At 36.5% G+C, this 21,015-nt stretch overlaps 1 protein-coding gene across 8 annotated transcripts in view; it reads left to right on the top strand.

The window, feature by feature from the left end:
* The window catches only part of RABGAP1L (RAB GTPase activating protein 1 like), a 262,266-nt gene that overhangs the window by 160,859 nt on the left and 80,392 nt on the right, over nucleotides 1-21,015 (top strand). For 7 of the 8 annotated variants that reach the window (XM_074906990.1, XM_074906991.1, XM_074906994.1 and 4 more), the window contains 3 exons: nucleotides 958-1,083; nucleotides 2,442-2,585; nucleotides 15,942-15,983. In XM_074906990.1, the coding sequence (XP_074763091.1) occupies nucleotides 958-1,083; nucleotides 2,442-2,585; nucleotides 15,942-15,983 (312 nt within the window). The remainder of the gene's footprint in view (nucleotides 1-957; nucleotides 1,084-2,441; nucleotides 2,586-15,941; nucleotides 15,984-21,015) is intronic. The other variant, XM_074906992.1, reaches the window with a different exon arrangement.

Raw genomic sequence — 21,015 nt, 5'->3', positions numbered from 1 at the left:
TCAAGAGTTGTCATTCTTGATGCTCAATAATTGTTTTCATTTGTTACAATCTGGTGCCTGCAAAAGAAAGGTGTTTTTGTTGTGATTGAAAACCTGATTTGGGGTCTGCAGTGACTCTGCTTGTGCCCATTTTATTATTGTTACCTGAGGGCATGGGGGAAGTGGGCGAGATGTCTTACCAGTGGAGTTTCATGATATGGGGCTTCCAACAAATTCAGAATTCATGGGCAGAAGCCAACAAATGTAACTTTAGAGTGGCTCATGTGGCTTGTCTTTTAGTACCCCCTTCTAAAACAGCTGGATGAGAAATTTTGGTCAAAATGAAATAGAGATCATGGAGATGGGGCTTCTGAAAAAATGAACGATGTTAATAGGCAGGATCAGCCCTCCTGAACTCACAAGTGGGTTCTGAAGGCAAAATTTATCATTTTCTTATTTATCATGGGAAACCTGACTTCAGAGAGTTTGATCTCCTGGGATTTGGATGAAAGTAGATAAGCATTATTCTCACTAAGTGTTGGCTATACCTTAGTTCTCTGGACTTTTTTCCCTTTTAACCAAGTCTCTCTCAGTAGAAATCACTATGATGACTTGTTGTCTTTTTCTTTTCTATCTTTCTTTTAAAAAAATTGTTGTTCTGTATCTGAGAGTTGTGTACTGGCTGTTCTCATATCTATTTGAAAGAATACTGATTACAGTTGTGCTGATGTAGGGAGGTATGCTTATGTGAACCTATGATATGATACCATGTTTTTGTCAAAGAAGGTCTTACAGAGCCAAATCAAGGTGACTAGTTCCCTTGAGATTTTAATTGCTTAATTCTACATTCGAAGTGCTTTGCTGAAAATTCTAACCTATCCCTGTTTCTGAATTAATGCATAAGTGTGTGTATTAGTGTAATGCATTTCCAGCCTCAATTCAGTTTTTAAAATTATGTTTGTATATTTTTCCAAACAGATGCCGGAGGAGCAGGCATTCTGTGTATTTGTGAAAATAATGTATGACTATGGCTTGAGGGACCTCTACAGAAATAACTTTGAAGATCTCCATTGCAAATTTTTCCAGCTGGAGAAGTTAATGCAGGTGGGGCCAGGGTAACAAATTCTTCTACTTTCATAAATGGAAATAGTAGCACAAAGAAGAGATTGATGCTTTGCTCTGGACAATAAAACCCCTTTCCTTTTAGAGGTGGGGTGGAACCAAAGCAGAGAAGTTTAATATTGGGATCCAAACATTGTGAGTCAGATTTATTTCAAATTTCTTTTGTCTTTCATATACCAACCTTGCTGCAAATCTTTGTAACCAAGCAGAGTAGGTGTCTGATTTTTTCCTCTCTGTTTGCTTACTCTCTCTCTTCCCTATTTTGTGGTGTTGCTTAGAGATAATGTCTCTGTTCTGTTAAGGCCAGAGTATCTTTTGGACTGCCACCATCAGTGTCCTACTTCCTATGAATTATGTTGATGATTAAGAGGTCAGGAAAATCAGGACATCCTGATGCTTATGAAATACAAATCAAGTGTAGGTCATTTTGTAGCTTTTAATGTGTTTTCAATATGTTGCTCTTTTTTCAGACAGCATTATTTAATAGGCAGAGCAACTGAACATAAATAAATAGCTCCAAGTTTTACACATTGTTGCTCTGACTAATAAGGAGTTACTAACAATTCATTAAGCTTTGACCTGCACTTCTATTAGCATAGCAAAAGCTAGCTACTGAAGTCAGTTGTCATAGATGACCATGTATACCTCTGAGAGATACATTAAAACCAAACAAAACAGACCACCATTAATTCAATAATCTTTTTTTTCAGCTGTCAAACTGTGTGTATTTCCTACTTGATGGAATAGAATTGCTTGCTAATTAACTTGATACTTTGGCATGCGGTCTTTTCAATATTTACATATGTTAACAAATAGTTTTACTTTATTAACTGAATATGAATATATCATCAGTGTACAGCAGGATTATCAGTGCTTATTTTGTGTTGCTTATATATGCTTCTAGTTACAGAAATTGTCTGATGGAGTTGTTGCTTTCAAGCGCTGCAAGGTGATCTCCTTATTCTAGTATCCATTGGTTTTTATAGCAGAAGCATTTATAGCAAGACACAGTAAAGGAATAACTTTAAAATATACACTATGCATGACATAGATTTCACAACTGTTCTGCTTTCCGACTGTTGCAAGATTTTGTAATTTTTCGGTATGATCTCAGTACATTACTTGATACTGTGATAGAATCCACAGTGGATATCTTACTAAAAACTGTAACCATGGGCACTGAAATTTATGAAGAAACATATTTTCATTGCTCAAAAGAAGCCAGAGTCTCTCTTTGTTGTGTTTTCCAGTGTTTAGCAACCTGGTACTTACTGGCAGTGTACATGAAGAACTCGGATAAATGAGTAATACTAAAGCATTTATTTTTCCCTTTACTCTAGGAGCAGTTACCAGACTTGTATAGCCATTTCTCAGACCTCAATTTGGAAGCTCATATGTATGCATCCCAGTGGTTCCTCACTCTTTTTACTGCCAAGTTTCCACTCTGCATGGTCTTCCACATCATTGATTTACTACTTTGTGAGGTAAAAAAAAAAACCAAACCTTGAATCAGAAAACAGTTCTTCCACTCCCAAATGTTTCCTCTTTATTTTGTTTCATTTTGTTGGAGTCATTCACTGTTTAATTTCAAAATGTGTGTAACTAAATTATGTAGAAACCATGATTATACTGAAAAGATGTTCAGTGAAACGCTGGTTTGGTTTTAAAATTAGAATTGTGGATTGTCTCATTCTTTGCTAAAGGATCTAATTAGGAATATCTGATGCACACATCTGTTCTTCATTTAGTTTGTTAAATAATTTATTCAAAGTTAGGAATTCTAATTTCTTGAAGATACCTAGTAGGAAAAGCCTAGCAGGCTTTTAGAGGGAAAGCACTCCAAATTGTCTGATTCAGAGTGCCCAAAGACAGTGAGAGTATTACATGTTGCTTTGGTGGCCTGATGTTAAACAAATAGTGAGAACTGCCAAACAGCACAGCTGAATGAAGCTCTTTCCTTTTGTTTTTTACCCTACTATTCCAACTAAGGAACACATTACTCCAGATACAAAACAATCTGTTTCTTTATTGCAGAGAATCTGCACTTCCTTAAAAACCCAGACAGAATAGATTGATAGTCTGGAATATTTATTTTGGTAAATACTAGTACTTCCTTTTGTCACCAGAAAATCAGAGCTTCTGTGGAATTAAAACTGGTTTTGAACCTGCCACTGATTTCCTCTCCGATTTAAAAGGGTCACAAACATAGAAAAAGAAGAATAAATAAAATAGTTGAGAATTTTAAATGCAAAGGGCTTCATGAGTATGAAATACTGTTGGTTGTAGTTCACTCTGCTAATTTTTATTGTGAATTATTTTACTTGCAAATTTTCAGGCTTGCTGCACATGCCTTGATAGCATTCATTATTAAACAGTGTTCACCACTCTTAACTCAGTGTTTTTTTCCTTAAGAGTATTGCTTCTTCTGCATATTGGTATGCAGTTGTCAAAAAGAGGCAGGTTAATACCACCAGGTATCTAAGTGAGTGCAAATGTTGTTAATAGTCAGTGATTTCACATTTTCATAGAAATATCTGAGCTTTATTTCTTTCACAATGTCTTGGTTATTTTAAGCAAGCAAATAGAAAAAGCAGAAAGATTGCTATTTTTTCTGCTCTTTGTCATCCTCTTTGGTTGTGCAGTAGATTAATACAATCCCTTGATCACTTTGGAACTGTTAGTGAGTTAATATTCCAAATGAGCTTCTGGTGTGGATTTGATCATTCTTTGTCAGTTCAGTTTATTACTTCATTCTGCACTGAGAAATGACCGTTTTAAGAGAGAGTTTGTCAAGAAGTACAACATATAATATCATAGTGGTGATTATTGTGATAGCAGCATAGTTACATCCTGTCTGAAGCTCCTGCGGTCTTTATTATATTAAGCTTGATGATAAAATATGCTGAAGAAGTCTTTTAGTCATGGTGAATATAGATTCAATATTTAGAATGAAAAAAGAAACAGCTCTTAAAACATTTGCATTCATCTCACATCTGTCAGTGTTTATCTCAGCGTGGCTGAAGGAATTATTCTGGGAAAGAAGGTGAAAGAATCCAAGGAGAAGAGCACAACACTAGAGTCTTCTAGAAAAAGGGAAACTTGTTAGCATTTCAGGAGGGTAATCATATAAAGCTAAAGAAGCCTCTTTTATGACAGCTAAAAATAAACCAGAAATGGTAAGAAAATTGAGTGAGAAGATAAATACAGGCATCTTGGGAAGCAGTGGGGCAGTGTGTAGACAACATACTAAGGCAACAACATAGACTATCAGAAAACTCCTCTAAGATTCATGGGTCAACCAGTCTAAAGTAACAGGCACTTCTGAGAATTTGTGGGAAGGGCAGAGATTAAAATCAAATTGAAATAAAAACCTATTTGGCCCTCATCATAGAAGGGAAGTAAAATCTGAAGGCACATGGCTGTAGACAGAATAAGAAAGAAACCATTCCTTAATGGAGGACTGAAATCATACTGTGAAGCAGTCTGTCCAGTCAGCCTCCAGAAGGAGTAATGGAGCAGCCAAAAACAATTTTTGTCTGCATTGAATTGTCCTTTACTTTATCTCTGAACAAACAGCATGCCTGTAATTCCAGCAACTGGAAGGAGAAAAGACAGTTGCAGCTGCTAATAGTAGAACATATTTTTCTGCAAAAAAAATCCTCAAAAAATCGAGAAGCCTTTGAAGTGAACTGTCTTGTGTTTTTTAAAAAAGCTTCCAGCCTTCTCATTAATTTGTCATAGATATAGATGAATTTTAAATACCCTTCAACTTCCTTCCTGACTGTGTTTTCTCTACATCCCTGTCCTGTCGCTGACAAAATGTTTACATCCTATGCAACTCTTATGAATGAAAAATATTAGGAAAATTAAAACTGTTAAAGCCAATGCAGAATTGCCAGCTAGTCATTCCAAGGGACCCTCTTTGGTCCGCATGCAAATACTTAAAGTGTGGATGACGAATTTGTGTCAACCAAGAGTTTTGTATGGGGTTGGGTTTTTTTTAGTTTTTTACTGTGACTGGAAGAATGAAATGGGTCCTTATAGATATTCTTTTAACTCTCAATCCAGAGAGGAAAATACCTGTTGGAAATCCTGTGATTTTGCACCTAGCCAGGGACACACGTGTTCTTCCCTCACATGCACGATGGAACAGTAGCACAAGCTGGGGAGTGGACCTCCTGGGCAGGAACATCTCCTATGAAAAAGTATCTAAATTTATGATGGGAATTAAGTTTTATGGAGAAATTTTTTAAATCCTATCCAAGTGAGTGCCATTACAGTCGAGGTCTTTTCATCATTCTCACATTAAATACGACTTGATAGAAAGAACAATTTTATTTAAATTCATACGAATTTGGGACTTGCTATGGCCTCTATGTGACCAAATTCTTTTATCCTGTTATCCTGCTAGGACTTTTTTTTTTTTTAAGTTGTCTTCAGGCTGTTGAGGATGTGATTCAACCCGCAAATTACTGAAATTTTCAGTGGCCTTAGAATATTGCCTCAGTAACTCTGGGACAGAATCTGTGCCCTATCCTCATGTAGAAATGACGTATTTTGGAATTCTTTCTTTCCTATGACAAAAGCTTGAAGGAGATCTTGGGCTTGCAGGCAGTACTCCACAGTACCATGGTGTATATATATATAAGGCTTGACTGCCTGTAATAGAAACCAATTTGGTGTGGTTGAAAGTTTTCATGTGATTACAGCAAAGTGCATGTTTTTGAGTCTGGCTACATAGATAAATTTTAACATGTCAACATCATCTGAAGATCTTTCTACAGCGTTCCATTTAGCTGCCCATTTCAACTACTTCATTTGTCTCTTCCCCTTTTGCTATTTCTGTTTGCATTGAATAACAACTTTGATGATGAAATTTAAAGTTGTATTTGGACTTGTCAGTCTTATCTATCAATATGACATTATGTTATTGAACAGTTTGTGAGCCTGCTCTGGTTTTGTTCAATTTTAAATTATTTATTTAAAGTCATGATCAGAAATAGTGACTCATCTAGGTAAAGCACATGTTGCTTAGGTAAAAAACGTGTCCCTGGCAAAACAACCGAACCTGGGTTGTGCTACAGAATATCAAAGAATTGACATTTAACTTCATTTTACATTTTAAAATGTTCAATTTAAGATGAAATTGTGTGTTTTAAAAGCACTAAATAAGTGACCTTACTTACTTAGGCACTTAGAAAAGAAAAAAACAACCAGTTGGCAGACAATTTATAAGCATTTTTTAAAATGTCATGATGTTTTTCTGGTTAAAAAATAAAATACTTTAACCAGTTATGATATATAGATTACTGCCACAACTAAAGGAGGTTCAGAGCTGACACTGTCATTCCATTATTAACTTAGAATTTTGAGACACTATTGGTAGCCTCTGTTTTAAGTTGATCTGGCTATTTTTGTGTACAGTTCTTGGGGATATAAAATACTTAAGAATTGTTCTTCTCTCCTTTTAAGGAGTATATAAATGTATATGCTGCGTTTTCTGGGCTGGTACAGATATTTGTATATTTTAGTGTCAGTAATTACATAGTCATATTACAAAAATTGATAGTTTGACTACTAAGCTGCTGTTCTGTGATCAAGAGTGAATAGAAGGGGGTGCAACTGATTATCAATTTTGATTATGAAATAATTTAAAGTTTTCTAATATAGCTGATAAAAAAATGAAACTACCTTTCACAGGACCACACAGCAGCACAGTGGAAGAAATGGGAATTAAAAGCTAGATACTGTCATTCCTTGGCCTTTATTTATCGACTCTTGCTTTTAGAACTTTGTATAAAATTACTGTTATAATCAGTTTTGAGAAACTATCTGTGGTAATGAAGGCTGATGGGTGTTTTTAGAAATATTCTAAGATGTGAATGACTTGATGCCAGTAAACGAGCACCTACTGATAGTAAAAATGTGGCACCATGTTGTGTAGATGTGGTTCCTGGGAGCGCTGCTTCATAATGAAATAATGAAAATCTTAGAAGAATTATAACTATTGGTGCTTAAGATTTGATTTCTGTCTTGTGCATGTCTTACTGAAGAATGGATGTGCCAGGAAACACTATGTCATATGGTATCACTCGCGTCTCTGCGTGTTAGTACTAACTGAGTAGTAGATACCATAATAGCCTGCTATTTTTTATCTGTCACTGTCAGATACTTTTGTGATGCCTTCAACAAAGTTGAGAAAGAACAGATTAACATTTTAATTTATTAAACTTCCCCAGGAATTGAGTCAGGAACAAGCCCACTTCCTCTGTAAATCTACACTCAGATGAAATGTGAGTTAAATAAAAGATTGTGTACAGTTGTTTATCTTTTGTAGATCTATAGGGGAAGAAAAATAGAACTTTTTGGAATTACCTGTTGTTGACACATTGTCTACATTTGTTAACCCTTCATTATGAATGTTTTAATAAATCTTACAAAACAGCAGACTGGGCTTGCTAGAAATAAAATCTCTTTTAGTACCAGCATATTAAAAGCTAGGCTTAAATTGTAAGTAGGTATAGATCTGTGCTGAAACTGCCTGCATTATTTCAGTACTGTTTACAAAAGTAATGTCAATGTCATACATGTGAGCAGGAAGAGGCTTCAGGGGGGTGGGGGTGGTGCGTGTTTGTTTTCCTTCTTATGGATAGAGGCGATTAGTCTTCGGCATTTAGACTGTGTCCTTCCTCCTGTCCATTGCTTTTTGCATTATGTCTGCTAGAGAGCTAAGTCTCCCTTCTGAAGTCTTTATCAGCCACTACTGTTCCATGTAAAGAGATTGGAAATGATTTCTTTCTGAGACTGCTATAACTAGCTTTTCATTAATTTAAGAAGAAAGAGAATAGCTTGTGTCTCAGACTCCAGACGAAGACTAGAATTTGAACATACATGTCCAATGGTAGTGCTGGTTTGCTACGTTCAAGCATCTGTTGACATATCAACCATTATAATCTTTTCTGTTGCAAAAACTTGAGGTCTGCAATGGAGTTAGCTCAGGTTTTCTGTCCCTGAATGTTTTGCTTTTATATATTTAGATGAGTTATTTAAATCCATGCTAAAAGTAATTTTAGCATAATCTACCTGATAACTACAGCTGTATTCCACTGTGAGGGTTTATCAGTACTAGAACAGAAATTAAAGTAAAAAGAAAGGAAAAAATAAGTAATATTTGATTGTGTGTTTCATGCATGGGGAACTTTTTGAAGCTTTTGTATGTGTGTGTTCAAAATGTTCAGACTATAATGATAAAGAATTTAAAGGTCCTTTCAAAAGGAAGGTCATAAGAAGTATTAGGTGTTTGGATATAAAATTTGAATCAACAACAGAAATATTGGAGGTATGTAATACTGTGTCCTGTTTTGCCACAGGGACAGGGGAACACAAAATGTTCTCTTCACTTCTAAAGCTACACAGAATTTATAATAATTCAAGCTTGGACTGAATAGAAGATTATTTTAATAGAGTACATGTAAGAAGTTCTTGGAGAGTCACAGGGTTTAACATAACCCTTTACACTATGTTGTCCAGCTGTTCCTGTGAGCATCCATAATTTATGTATCTTCCATTCATAGCTGCAGCTTGTTTATTCCCAAAATAACAAGGCTGATGATAAATGCTCAGCATGAGCAAAAAAAAGAACCAGTTGCACAACAATCTGCAATTCAAGATAACTTATGTAAACAGAAGATTCATCAACACCTTTTTGGTGATGTTTATAAACGTTGTGGTCCTAAAATGTTGAGGTTGCTTCTGTTTCAGAAACTGTTCTAAGATACAGGTGAAAAGTTACCGAAGAGGAGGGACCTATCTGAAAGGTCTAGTTTGTGCCTTAGAGGGAAGAGACATCTAATGCCATGTCACAGTATGTCTCTGAATTACTTTCCCCATATCTGGTGAAATATTTTAGCCACTTAGTAGTTGATGTTCACTTTGTTGATTTTTCTAGGAATACAGTAAATTTCCATAATGCTTACTTAACACCAGTGCCATCTGCTGTATTTGAATAGCAGCATATTCTAAGCAGTCTTGGCAGTCCTCAAAAATGCATCAGAAATAACTGAAGGAAAGTATCACAAATGGGAGAGTGATATTCTGTGAACAAATCCAGGAAGCTAGGCTAATTTGGGGACTGTTTTTAAAAAAGAGGGTAGCGCAGTCTGCCTGTGCCAAAACACTTCCCATTACTTCATGCTTAGAATCTGACGCTGTACTGAATTTCCTAAGTATATAAAATAAAAACGTGAACTTTGCATTTGAATGACTGTTGGAAAGGGAAAATGAATGTCAGAGTGTAGAGGGGAAAGGGCCAGGACTGTGTGGTGGCAGAGAAAGAGAGAAGATGAACACTGGGAAGGAGATCAGACAGGGTGCAGGGAAGCAGGACATTGGTTTAACACAGCACATGCTTTGTGTTATGTGACCAAATGTAGAGGGGGAAGGAGGCACGGCTCTGTTGAGATGCTTTGAACCCCTCATCTTGGCTCCTCCAAAGAAAATTGTGTCTGGATGATTCTTGCTCCTCTGAGCATGTCTGACAGCCATTCCCTGTTTCCATATGAGAGCTGGAGGACTTGTCTTATCTACAGAGATATGAGGGCTCTTTTTCTGTCCTGGTTACATGTATGTGCTAAAGCCCTTGATGCCTAGTGTGGAAACAGGTCCCTTTCTTTGTCCCCATATTAATCAGGTCTGGGAAGACAAAAAGGAGTGTCAAAACCTCCAGTAATTTAAACCTCTGAAAACTAGAAAACTAATGTTAGTATATGGCTTGGTCAAGCAAATGGAGAAAGCATGCTGCCAGCCCATAACCAGCTGCCTGTGAATTAGGAACATGCCACTGCAGAAATACCCATTGTCAGGGAGAAATTTGATATGTGGAAATGACTTAAGATTCTCCGGATGTAATTTTTATTCTTTGAAAACTGTCACAGAAGCTGGAAAGAAAGAAGTACTAATTTCATAGTACTCTTTACCTTCATTCAGCCATAGCAACATCTCAGCAGCAGATTACATGAAAATCACCCAAAACATGTAAATATGCACTAGCACTCCCAAATCCCATTAATTTCTGTTAAAAGCAACCACCCAAACAAAATTTTGTGCAAAATAATACTAATAGATGTTCATGGTTGCTTGGTAGTATTTATTTTGTGCCTTTCATGCTGCAAAATACAGAAAAGTGGCACAATAAATACTCAGTCCCATAGTGCCATTTTTACCATCTCCCTGGTACCTGCTCATCTAATAATTCAGTCAACTTGTTTTAGTTGGGTCTGTGTATTATTCACAGCATTATAGTATCAGGATGGAGATTTCCATATTTTCTTCTTTCTTGTGTTATAGCATTTCCTGTTGTGAGCTATTGTAGAAGGCAATGTATATGCAGTCACTGGGGAAAGCCCAGTCTGAGAGGCTGACCATACTTCATTAGCAGTAAGATCTCTGTGCAATTCCTGTTTTCTTTTTTTACTAATATAAGTGTTTGGTAAGAAAGCTGTATACAAAGCTTGCTGGTTTTTGTTGTGCCTTATTTGAATGAGAGTTAACCTTTCTCTTCCTTAGTTGTCTTGTACATTTATTCTAGTTCAATGACAAGCTATAGAAACTATATCCAACTAAAAGACGTTAATTAATATGCATATCCCTGCAGAGTGTGTTCCCAGTCTACGTTACTTACAAAGAGAAATTTGAGCTTCAGATCATATATTTATGTTGTCAGCAAAATAAATACATTTGTGACATTCCTAACGTTTATTGTGTGCTCTCAACATATTAGACTTGCCAAACAAATATTTTACTGGAAGCAATCTAAAACATAAATAGAATTTTAATTCTGCTTTAGAGTTTGTAACCCCAATTACCCTCTGTAGCTCCTTTAAAAGAGTGTGCAAGTGAACACATAATTATGACACACTTTTGAATTACGAAACAATGTCAAATTAACTTCAGTTGAATAGCTAATCTCTCTTTTAAAAAAGGAAAATTCAGTTATTAGAAAGCTGGAACAGGTTAACTGGTTCTCCTGATGGCATGTCATGTGATGCTTGAGGCTTCTCAGACCTTGAGGAGGTGCTCAGTTGGCTTTCACATATATCTTCATTACATGGGGCTGAACTTTAGAGAGTATTGTCTCAATATCTTCACTGGTTCCTCCTACATGTTATGCATATCTAGCAGCAAAACCACAGATTAGGACACTAATATTAAATGAATTTTCCATATATTTTTTGAGAGATTGACTTCATTTTATTTATGAAAATGATATAGAGGGCATTGCCCTGTAACCAGAGGAAGGTCTGTCAGGTGGTCTGGGTTGGAGAGGGAGAGATGCTAGTATTTAATACAGCCTGCTTTCTCCTAAGGCTTCAGTCATTAAAGAAAAGCTTTAAAACAGGAGATAAATTCTGAAGTTGTCCTCTGTGCAAATGTTGTCCAGATACTACGTGATTAAATTGTTTGGCCTAATTCTTCTGCCAACTTCATGCGATGCTGTTGAGCTTTGCCAGTAGTAATTGTTAGTTTGCTGCCCCCTTAACTCCCTTTTACCTAGACTCTGGATAGATTTTCTGGGTCAAATGGATAGATATGCCTCCTCCCTCTAAGGGGAGCCATGAGCATCCCATCCAGAGATCTCACTGAATACGAACTGGATCCTACAAAATCAGATCTTTACCATTCTGTTTGCTCTTTGCTCCCAATTTCTTTTCAAAAGTCATCCTGTTTCAAAGGGCAGAGGGACTCAAAGTGAGAACTCATCAATAGTTCTTCTATCTGCAGAAGGAATCTTGGTTTCAGATGGGTTTAAGGGACTGTGAAACTCACTAGAAGGAAGTTAACATAATAAGATTTCCACTTATTTTAAGCCAGCTTTAATTTCAGTGCACACATACCATTTTCAGCTGAAGTCTTTCATTTTTATAGGCTTATGAGATAGAGTTTCACTGTTTCGCCCATAGGTATGTTACCTACAGTCTTAGAAATTATGGTCTTTTGACGTACAATTCAAATAAGCAGGTGTTTTGAAGGGCAATCTTAGTGAGTTAAATAGTGACCTACCAGATGGTGAGTGTTTGTCCCAGCACTGTCATCCCAGTAAGTATGAAGGGGTTTTCTGCAAAACTATGCTCTTTCTCCTCAAGTAAGAGCTGTCCTATGGAAGTCTTTGTAAAGCAGAGAATGGTTAGTGTGGCAGTCAGCAGGAGCCATAAGGAGGCTATACGATAGCACAAACTTCAAAATTTTCCCTTTCCTGATACCTGTCTCACCATCTTGACTGCAGAACAGTCAAGATGGACTTGTTCCTTCTCCAAAACTCCCAAGCTTAATGAAATCTGTTAAAATGCTCTAGGCCTCTGCACAAGCTTAAGAGGGTTCTCAAATAACACCTGTTGGAAAAAAGAATATAGTGTGCAGATGCCTAACTAGGCAGATAAACCAGGCTGTCACAGAAACTGCTGGCCTTCTGCAAAAGGCTAGTTAAAAGCTCCCTGGAGGAGGATATCCACATGCCTCATTTCTGGGATCCTTGCCTGTGGGCTTAATGTCTGGGAGCTGTGCAGGTTGCACTCCTCCTTCATTACTCACTAGCAGCAAAGCCTCTCAGATTGAAAAATAAGAGAGTGGCTGCATAATTGAGAAGCTTTATGACATGGTGATAAGCCTCTAACCATTCCTGTGCTCTTATAACAGTTCGTGTTTAGTAATAGTGTATATTTTTAGTTTTGACCATTGTATTAAAACCCACAAGTGTTCAGGTAATTATGAACAACTTAAACATTTGTAAATTTTTTAAATATTAAGACATGATCTGCATGATATTAAAGCATTTATTTCCAAATGCCTAGTTAAACATATGACCTTTGGTTTTAAAAAGTAATTATGCATAGCTTATTTAATATGGGCTCCCTTCTCTTTCCCCCTGTGGATGATTTGTATCCACTTTCATGTTTCCATTATAAAATTGCTGGAAGGATATTGCTAGCAATGATGTATATGTCTGGTGCATATTGGTATTTTTGGTCCTTCTTCTAAAATAGATGGAGAAGTTTAAGCTGAATCTTATAAATCAGTGTGTGGTAAATGAAGTAGGATTTTAAATAAGAGATAGTGGAAAAATGAGGTGAGCCTTCTTTTTCATAACCATTAAACTTGGCTATGTCAGAATGTCTTGCATGCGTTAGGAAAAAATAACTAAAGTATGTACATCAGTGGTTATAAAATGTGTTGTTAAAAGGGGTGAGTAAGGCTCCACATTTGAAATCTAAAGCATCTGGCTGTACATCCAAACGTGAGTAGAAGCCTTGCCGTAGATTGCTAGATGCCACCTCCAATTCTCTGAGCTGTCACAGGGTCTGTTACATTCCTTAAAGTCCAGCAAGTCCAAGCTTGTCACCATGAAACTGCAGGAATTGATGCCTCAGGTCTAAATATTGCCTTGGTTTGGGAGTTACCTCTCCCTTTGAGGAAAGATGAAGGTGCACGTGTTTTCTGTTGCCAGGGGTAGTGGAGTACTGCTCAGGACAGCTGTATATGAAGGTTTTAAGTCCTTTTGGTGTTCTGATTTTAGGGTGCTTTTGTGTTGAACAGGTTATCTCAAGTAACATGAGGGAGTCTGCAAGCTGCCTCTTGCCTGGTGAGGCTAGTAAAAGAGCCAGGGATCCTCAGGACAGGAGGAAACCTCTTTCTGAGGTATTGCTCTCCATGTGAAGAGTGAACATATAAGAGGAGTACCAGGAGAGTTCGATTAGTTTGAATTCAGGAACAATGTGAGTTTCAGGCAGGTCAAAAAAAATTATTTAAAAGATAAAGGAGAACTGATTTGGTTTTCTTTTTAGGGTTTTTTGGTAGTGCCAGAAATTACAAAGGACACTTAATTGATCAATAATCCCAAAATTACACCTAACAGTCCTAGTCAAAAATAACAAAATCATATCAACCAGTTAATTGAAAAGAAAATGCAATGTTTGGGATGGCGTATAGTTATGACTCTCATTTATAGCTTTCATGTTCATACCAAATTCTCTCTGTTAGGAAATAAAAGTTGTTAATGTCATGACAGCATGAAATGGTTGACTTCAGATTGATATTTGGAATAAAACAGAATACTATGAACTTACTAGAGCACCAGCAGCAGTAAATTATTATCAGTGTCATAACTGAAATTCACAGCCAGACATTTTTTCTATTAAATTAAAGTATAAAAATCAAAATAACTTCCATTGTATTTGAAGTATATGTTATCCTATGTGCAAGAAGTTTCCTACTGATGAAGCAAGGTTCAGTCCTACTACAATTGTGACCTCTAGTGGAAAAAGTCAGTTTGTTGTTGTAACGATTATGCATCAGATTGCAAATTAATTCATTGAGTGTTGCAATATTCGTTATGTCTAATGTCATAGCATTTCCAAGAGTCATTAATGGTAAAATCCCTTCAAGGCACCGTATGTAAATATAGGCACCATGTAAAAAAATTTTCTTCCCAAGAGTGCCTCTGAAAAGTCTCTGCAGATTTCTATAAAAGTTATAAAAGTCTAGTTTTCATAGAAATAAGGTCTCAGGCTTTCAGGAAGAGGCTTGGAAAAATACTCAGTTGCAGAAGCAGGTATTTCTTGGAGAAGTTCCCTCATAAAAAAGTCCTGTTGTTATTCCGCAACGATATGTGTTGCAGTGACAGTATTTCTTGTGTAAAATCTGTTGAGATGTTTTTTGATATCATCTTTGAAAGACATTATAAAAGAAGATTTATCATGCCACTAAACCAGCAGGCAAGAAGATTTGTAAAATATAATAGGAAAACAGACTGAACACGAAGTACATAGTCCAGCAAATGAGAATTGCATATGATACTTTTCATATTTGGATGAACACAAAGCTATTTATTATCTTAAATCAAGATAGGTAGGTTACAGACACAAGAGTCTTTTCCATCAGCTGAGGACTGTCAACAGGGCTGTCATCTTGCATCAGCTGGCCTGAGCTGCCCCTGGCTAGTTTTCCAAGCAGGATCCCAAGCATAGTTTCAGTTAGGAGCCTCATTCAGGGTATGTGTTCCCCTTCCCCTGGAGAAAAGCTCTTGGTTGTCAAAACAAAAAGATGCTGAACAAAAGCAGAGGACCATTTTTTCTTATTTTTGTATACAAAGTAAGTGGAAATGTAGCCTTTTTCACCCCTCTGTAGTCAGCTGGTGGACTGATTTTTACTTTCTTTGATTTTTAAATAATTGGACATTGTCATTGTATTTTTCACTGAATAGATTTCTGTACACTTTTATTTCCAGCTTTTACAAACCAGAAGGCAACTATTTGTCACAGACATCAGTTTGCTTACCTTTGAAATAGTTTTGGCTTTTGGCTAATAGCAGCAAAAAAGGTGTACTGTGTACTTGTGGGGGTCTTTTTTGGTTTATGTTGGGGCTTTTTTACAGTTTGAGCATGAAAGATTGTACATGATCAATCATAGCTAAGCTCAGTTACTTGGCAAAAATCTGATCAACTAGAATATTTGTTACATTTTCTTGATGTCCTGCTTGTTACAATATTCTGCACCAGCAGAAAAAACAGCATTGGCAGGTACTGAAACGATGGAGGGATATCCTGTCACATCCATAGCACCTGATGATTTGAACAGTGAGATTCCAAAAGCTCTGAAAAGCTGTCATCTTTGCCAGCCAGGAGTGTGGAAACTGCCTTGGGGCTTTAATGATGAACTTTGAAGTGTAGCAGGGAAAAGGGAAGCATTCCCTAGAGATTTGCAGCATCTAGTTATGATGCTACATAATGCTAAGTAATAGGGAAGAGAGATTTATATGCTGGGACTGACTGAAGACTTTTTCTTTTCAGGGTATGAACATAATCTTCCATGTAGCCTTGGCTCTCTTAAAGGTAAGCCATTGATCAGAAGGGGATTTTTTTATTATGTTATTAAACTGTATGGAATATTTTCTTAGCTTAAGATATCATTTCTGAGGGAGCAATAATAGTGGGACTTCTGGAGGAGGGAACGGAGGAGAAATGTCATCCATTTGGGTAGAGATGTCTTCAGAATTGTACTTATGGTAGATCTATTTTTATTAAACTTAATTGTGTCATAAAGTTCCTGGAACAAGGAGTGCAATCTAAGGATTTAAATGTCTTGTGTAATTACTATTAAGACAACAATTCTGATTCATTTCACAGTGTATTTATTTTGTGACTGGATTCTTTCATATAAATATTTGAGAAATGTGATCGAATATTATTTGGTATCAAATGTATTTGTAATGTCAAGAGAGGAGTGGAAGTCTTTTATAATATGGGGAACATCTATCTTTGGCTTGGGCACAGAATTTCCCTAAACAAACAAAACAAATAAACCTGTAGGTAAAGCATTGTCCTTTTGATGCCAGTGAGATTGCTCAAACTTAATTTACACGGACTTTCACAAGTTGGCACTAGTTCAAATCCAGGCATGTGGTGTGGAATTTGAAATGATACCTCTGAAATCAAATTATATTCCCATCGAATAATTTAGGTTAAAGCTCAGGGCAAAACAGCCTGTCACTTCTAAAAACCCCTTAACATGGACACAGGCTAATATCATTTGGCTGTTGCTAGTCCTCCAGTGTGTTTTCCATAGCATTTACCTAGAAAGAGCAAACAGCTACTAGTTGAGTTATTCAGTGAAGAGTAATTCTCAGAGATTCAGCTTCTGCAGCACAAAGTCCTGAAGCAAAAGTGCCTCACACCAGGTACATATATATGCTGCTGCCGTGAACAGAGCAATTTGAAATTTCAAAACACATGTGTTTCCACTTGAGGTAGGGTAGCTTTGGTGAAGTGCTACAGTGTAGCTATGAGATGGTATGTAGCATTACGGTAAGGAAATGTCCAAAATAACTTGTGTTTTACACTAACACAGTTAATGTGTCAGATGGTGTTGTGACTTTCTACATAAGTATATGTATTAAATGAAGTCGCATATAAACAGGAAATTTCTTTAACGTACGTTTCCAGGGAAGTGCTCCTACACAAATCTAAATTTGTAAAAAATGGGGGAGGGAAGTGTGTGCTCTTTTCTTCCTGTTTCATATTTTATTTGCAACTATGGGGGCTTGTTAATTTTTTTTTTTTTTTTTTTTTTGATGAAGGAAAATCTAGTAGGCTGTGGCATGATAGATAGTAAAGAAGTGAAAGCAAGCACCAGACAGGTATGCTGCCATAGTAGTAAGAACAGGTTCTGGAAAGAGGTAGATATCTACCAGCTTATGAATCTTAATACTGAAGAAGAGGAAAAAAAAGGAGGACTACATGCACTGAACTGAAAATGACTGGCAAGGTGTTCAGGGAAGGAAAACTTTGTTCAATTTGGTTATAAAGGATGGCTTTGAGACCGTGGGTATACACCCAGAGGTCTGTTTTCCTTATGTTTCCTGCTGCTGCTAGTAGGAATGGTTGAACTGAGGTTAGCAGCAGAACAACTGTTTTGAAAATCTGATAATGTTGGAAAGGACTAAAATCCTTAACTCATGGATGTCACACTGCAAAGGATTTTTTTTTGTGTTGAACAATTAGCTGAATTCTTTTAACAGAGAAAGTAATCAGTCTTTTATATATGTTCCACAACATGCTGCTTACCTAGTTGAACATTTCTCTTTGGCTGTTCCAAAAGAGGAAAATTCAAGAAAGTATTTTGTGAGTCTTATTAAAACTGTTTTCTAAGTTTAAGAGTTTTAAGAGTTGGTTTTAATTCTGCTTATAGCAGTTCTTCTTGTATATATATGCAGTATGCTGCATCTGCCTGCTCTGGCAGTAATAGGCTCTAAATGGTTAAGGGAGGTGTTGTCCTAAGAAAGTATTTCCATATTGCAGCCAAAAAAAAAAAAAAAAAAAAAATTAAAGTCCGAGTAAGAATTAGAGTAAGATGAGATTCTAAGTCAGAAACCCTCACATAAGAGCACAATTCCATAGTGGTACCAAGATGGAGCTGGTGATTATATACAATTGAATTAGCATGTGATTTGCTTTCAGCAGGAATTGCTGTTCTGTTAGGGAAGAAAATAATTTTGTACTCTGAGACCTGAAGTAATTTTTTTCCTATTCAAGTTTGTTCATAATCTCTCCTAATTATTAGAACCAAAATGGTTTAGCATACTGATCTTTTTAAGTTAAAGAAACTGAATGTGCATGCTGCAGAGCAACCACTTTAAAAACTGTGTTTCTAAGGTTTTGTTTCTCTCTTGATTCCAAAGCGAATGAAAACAACTCCTAAGGATGTGTCTCATCCACAATCATTTGGATTATTTTTAATTTGGACTAGAGAATCCTTTATCTGTGGAATATCAGAGTACTGTACATACTGTACATATGTACATGTACATACATGTACAATATGTACCATATTGTACATACTGTACAAATGCCCTTTCCCTTGCTTCCTTGTGAAGCAGTCCCTCGTTAAATACCAATAGAAGCTTTTATCTTGAACTCCCATTTACTCAATGCAGTTTCTCACTGTTACAACCAGCTGCTAGTATTCAAAATGAATGCTTGTTAGTTTTGAAATGACAGTACTACTTCTGTGACCAATTACCCAAGACATCTTGATGCAGTAATCTTTGGAAAATAAGCATGTATTTAAGACACACGGGGAATCCTTTCCCTTTCCTTCTCCCTCATTCTGACTGTAGCAATGAACAGCTAGAGACTTAAAGCTCTTTAACTATGGAGTCCATAATTTGTAATAGGGCATTAATCTGATTTCTTATCAAAGGAAAGGCACAGTCTTTTTTTCTGTAGCATCCAAATGTTATGCTTTCTAATCCATGTCATTGCTTTTCGTGTACTTCACAGCATGCTCATCTGTCACCTCTCCAGCTGGTGGCAGTATTTTACAGTTTGACATTAATCATTTAGTTATGTCGTGTGGAGACTGCACCTGAATTAACATTCAGTAAGTTGAGCTGTCAGAAAATAAGTCCCTCACCTTTCATTTTCTGAGCAGCAGAAAACATAATGAAACACTGGGATGTGAAAAGAACACCGGTGTTGAAAAAGGCAGCGTAGAAAACTGTGGTTTAGAAGAACTCAACAAACAACATTGATACTTTAATTTTTAAAATCCTAATTAAGACTATTAATAAAGAATGACAGAATAAAATGTACCATTCCAGTGCCAGCATACTTTCCCTTTTTTCATCAACTAGTTAGTTTCTTTGTTGGAAATGACAATGTAAACATAAAATTTTCACAGCAATAGCAATAATAAGCTTTCGTATTTTAATATTTCAGTAGTTATTTCCTTAATCTTTTGTGGCTGATCTTGCTACCTGAGCAAAAACAGCTATATGCCTGTTTTATTTTGTAATTAGCAAACTGAGACAAGTATCAAAATACATGATTGTGGAGAAATCAGGCTCTAGATTAACTACTGTTGTGGTTGCTAACTACTGAAAAGGCAGGGAAGAATATGCTTTAACTGGAAATGCAAGAAGGAACCACAGGGTTTTAAAATAGGTTCATATCCAGACTTTCTTTTTGAGCGTTCATCTACTAATGGAGTGTGATTTGTAACAACACTTAAGGTCAGCTTAGGTTGTTGAGCTTTCAGCTGGGTGACTCTTAAAAACATGCCAGAGGAAAGCCATAGTTTTGATTAGGAAGGTGTATCATATTCAAATTGAAATGAGTAGAAAACAGGGAGAAACAACAATGTATTGGTTACTGCTTGTGTTTCCCAGCCAGTGCATTATTATCTTACAGTTACAGTGTATTATCTTACACTTCAGTACGTATATTATCTTAAAACCAGTATCGTTCCTTGAACTCGGGCAAATGTGAACAGCATTTGTAACAGTGCTTATAAATTCTTATATTCCCTCTCACTGCATGTTATCAAGTGATAACTGTGTATTACACAAACAAGGCAGTTGTATTTCTTGGATATTTCTGTTGCCACCTTTCAGTCTCAATGCTGTTTCTGTCAGTCTGTGCCCAACAGATTAGGGAGAATCATACCAGTTACAGTGGCAGGGACAGCAAGATGATGCTATTAATTCAGGTAATTGGTACAGAGGCTCCCTAGATTTAAAAAAAAAAAAAAAAAAAAAAGTGTGAAAATTACTTTGAATTACTTAGGATAAGCAGGGTTTTTACCTTTATATCATTCTGTGTCTGGATTGAAAAGGACCTCCTGGGCCAAAGAAATGCTTCCCTGCTAAATTATGCCATTACGTGACATGGCATCCATTTCATAAACTAGTAACAGCAGCACTATTGCTGGTGGAAGGCCATTTCCCTTATTCCAGTTTAAATTTATGGCTGATCATTTTACACTCATCTACTTTTATATCAGCATTGTTCTTTATCTTAAATAGTCCCCTTCCAGCAACACTGACTCAGTGTTTATCACCTTGAAGTATTTATAGATACCATTCATATTGTTTACTAAATAAACCAATATTCGTGTTCTTGAACTCTAGAGTATTTTCTTTTTTCACTTTCAAGACATTACCTTTTTTGGGTAGACATTCAACCTAATCTGTCTTGGATTTTGTCCATCATTTATCTTCTGAATTACCACTTGCACCAACCCAGAACTTTAAAATTAGATATGAAATTTTGTTCTGTGTTAAAGGCGTACTCAGACATTTATGCTCATAAGAAGTGGACATACCCAGAGATAGCCAGAGCAGTCATCCATTTCTGTGCACCTTAGAACCTGCTGTTCATTGGTAGGTCCTACCTATTTCTTCAGGCAGCAGTGTGGCTTGCAGTGTAAAGCGAAGTGGCCACTGTGACAGTCCCTTGAGATTATGTCTCCCTTTATCACCTGCTCTGAAATTATTACTTGCAACTATCTAGCCTGGGGCATTAGTGTTTAAATAGTAGTGTAGTCTTTTAAGAAAACAAACAAGGAAAAAGCTAAAGGGTTCAATTC

Source organism: Athene noctua, chromosome 5 (assembly GCF_965140245.1).
Source record: "Athene noctua chromosome 5, bAthNoc1.hap1.1, whole genome shotgun sequence".
Lineage (NCBI taxonomy): Eukaryota > Metazoa > Chordata > Aves > Strigiformes > Strigidae > Athene > Athene noctua.
Note: the sequence above shows the minus strand (reverse complement) of the source record. Positions and strands in the feature narration are given on the sequence as shown.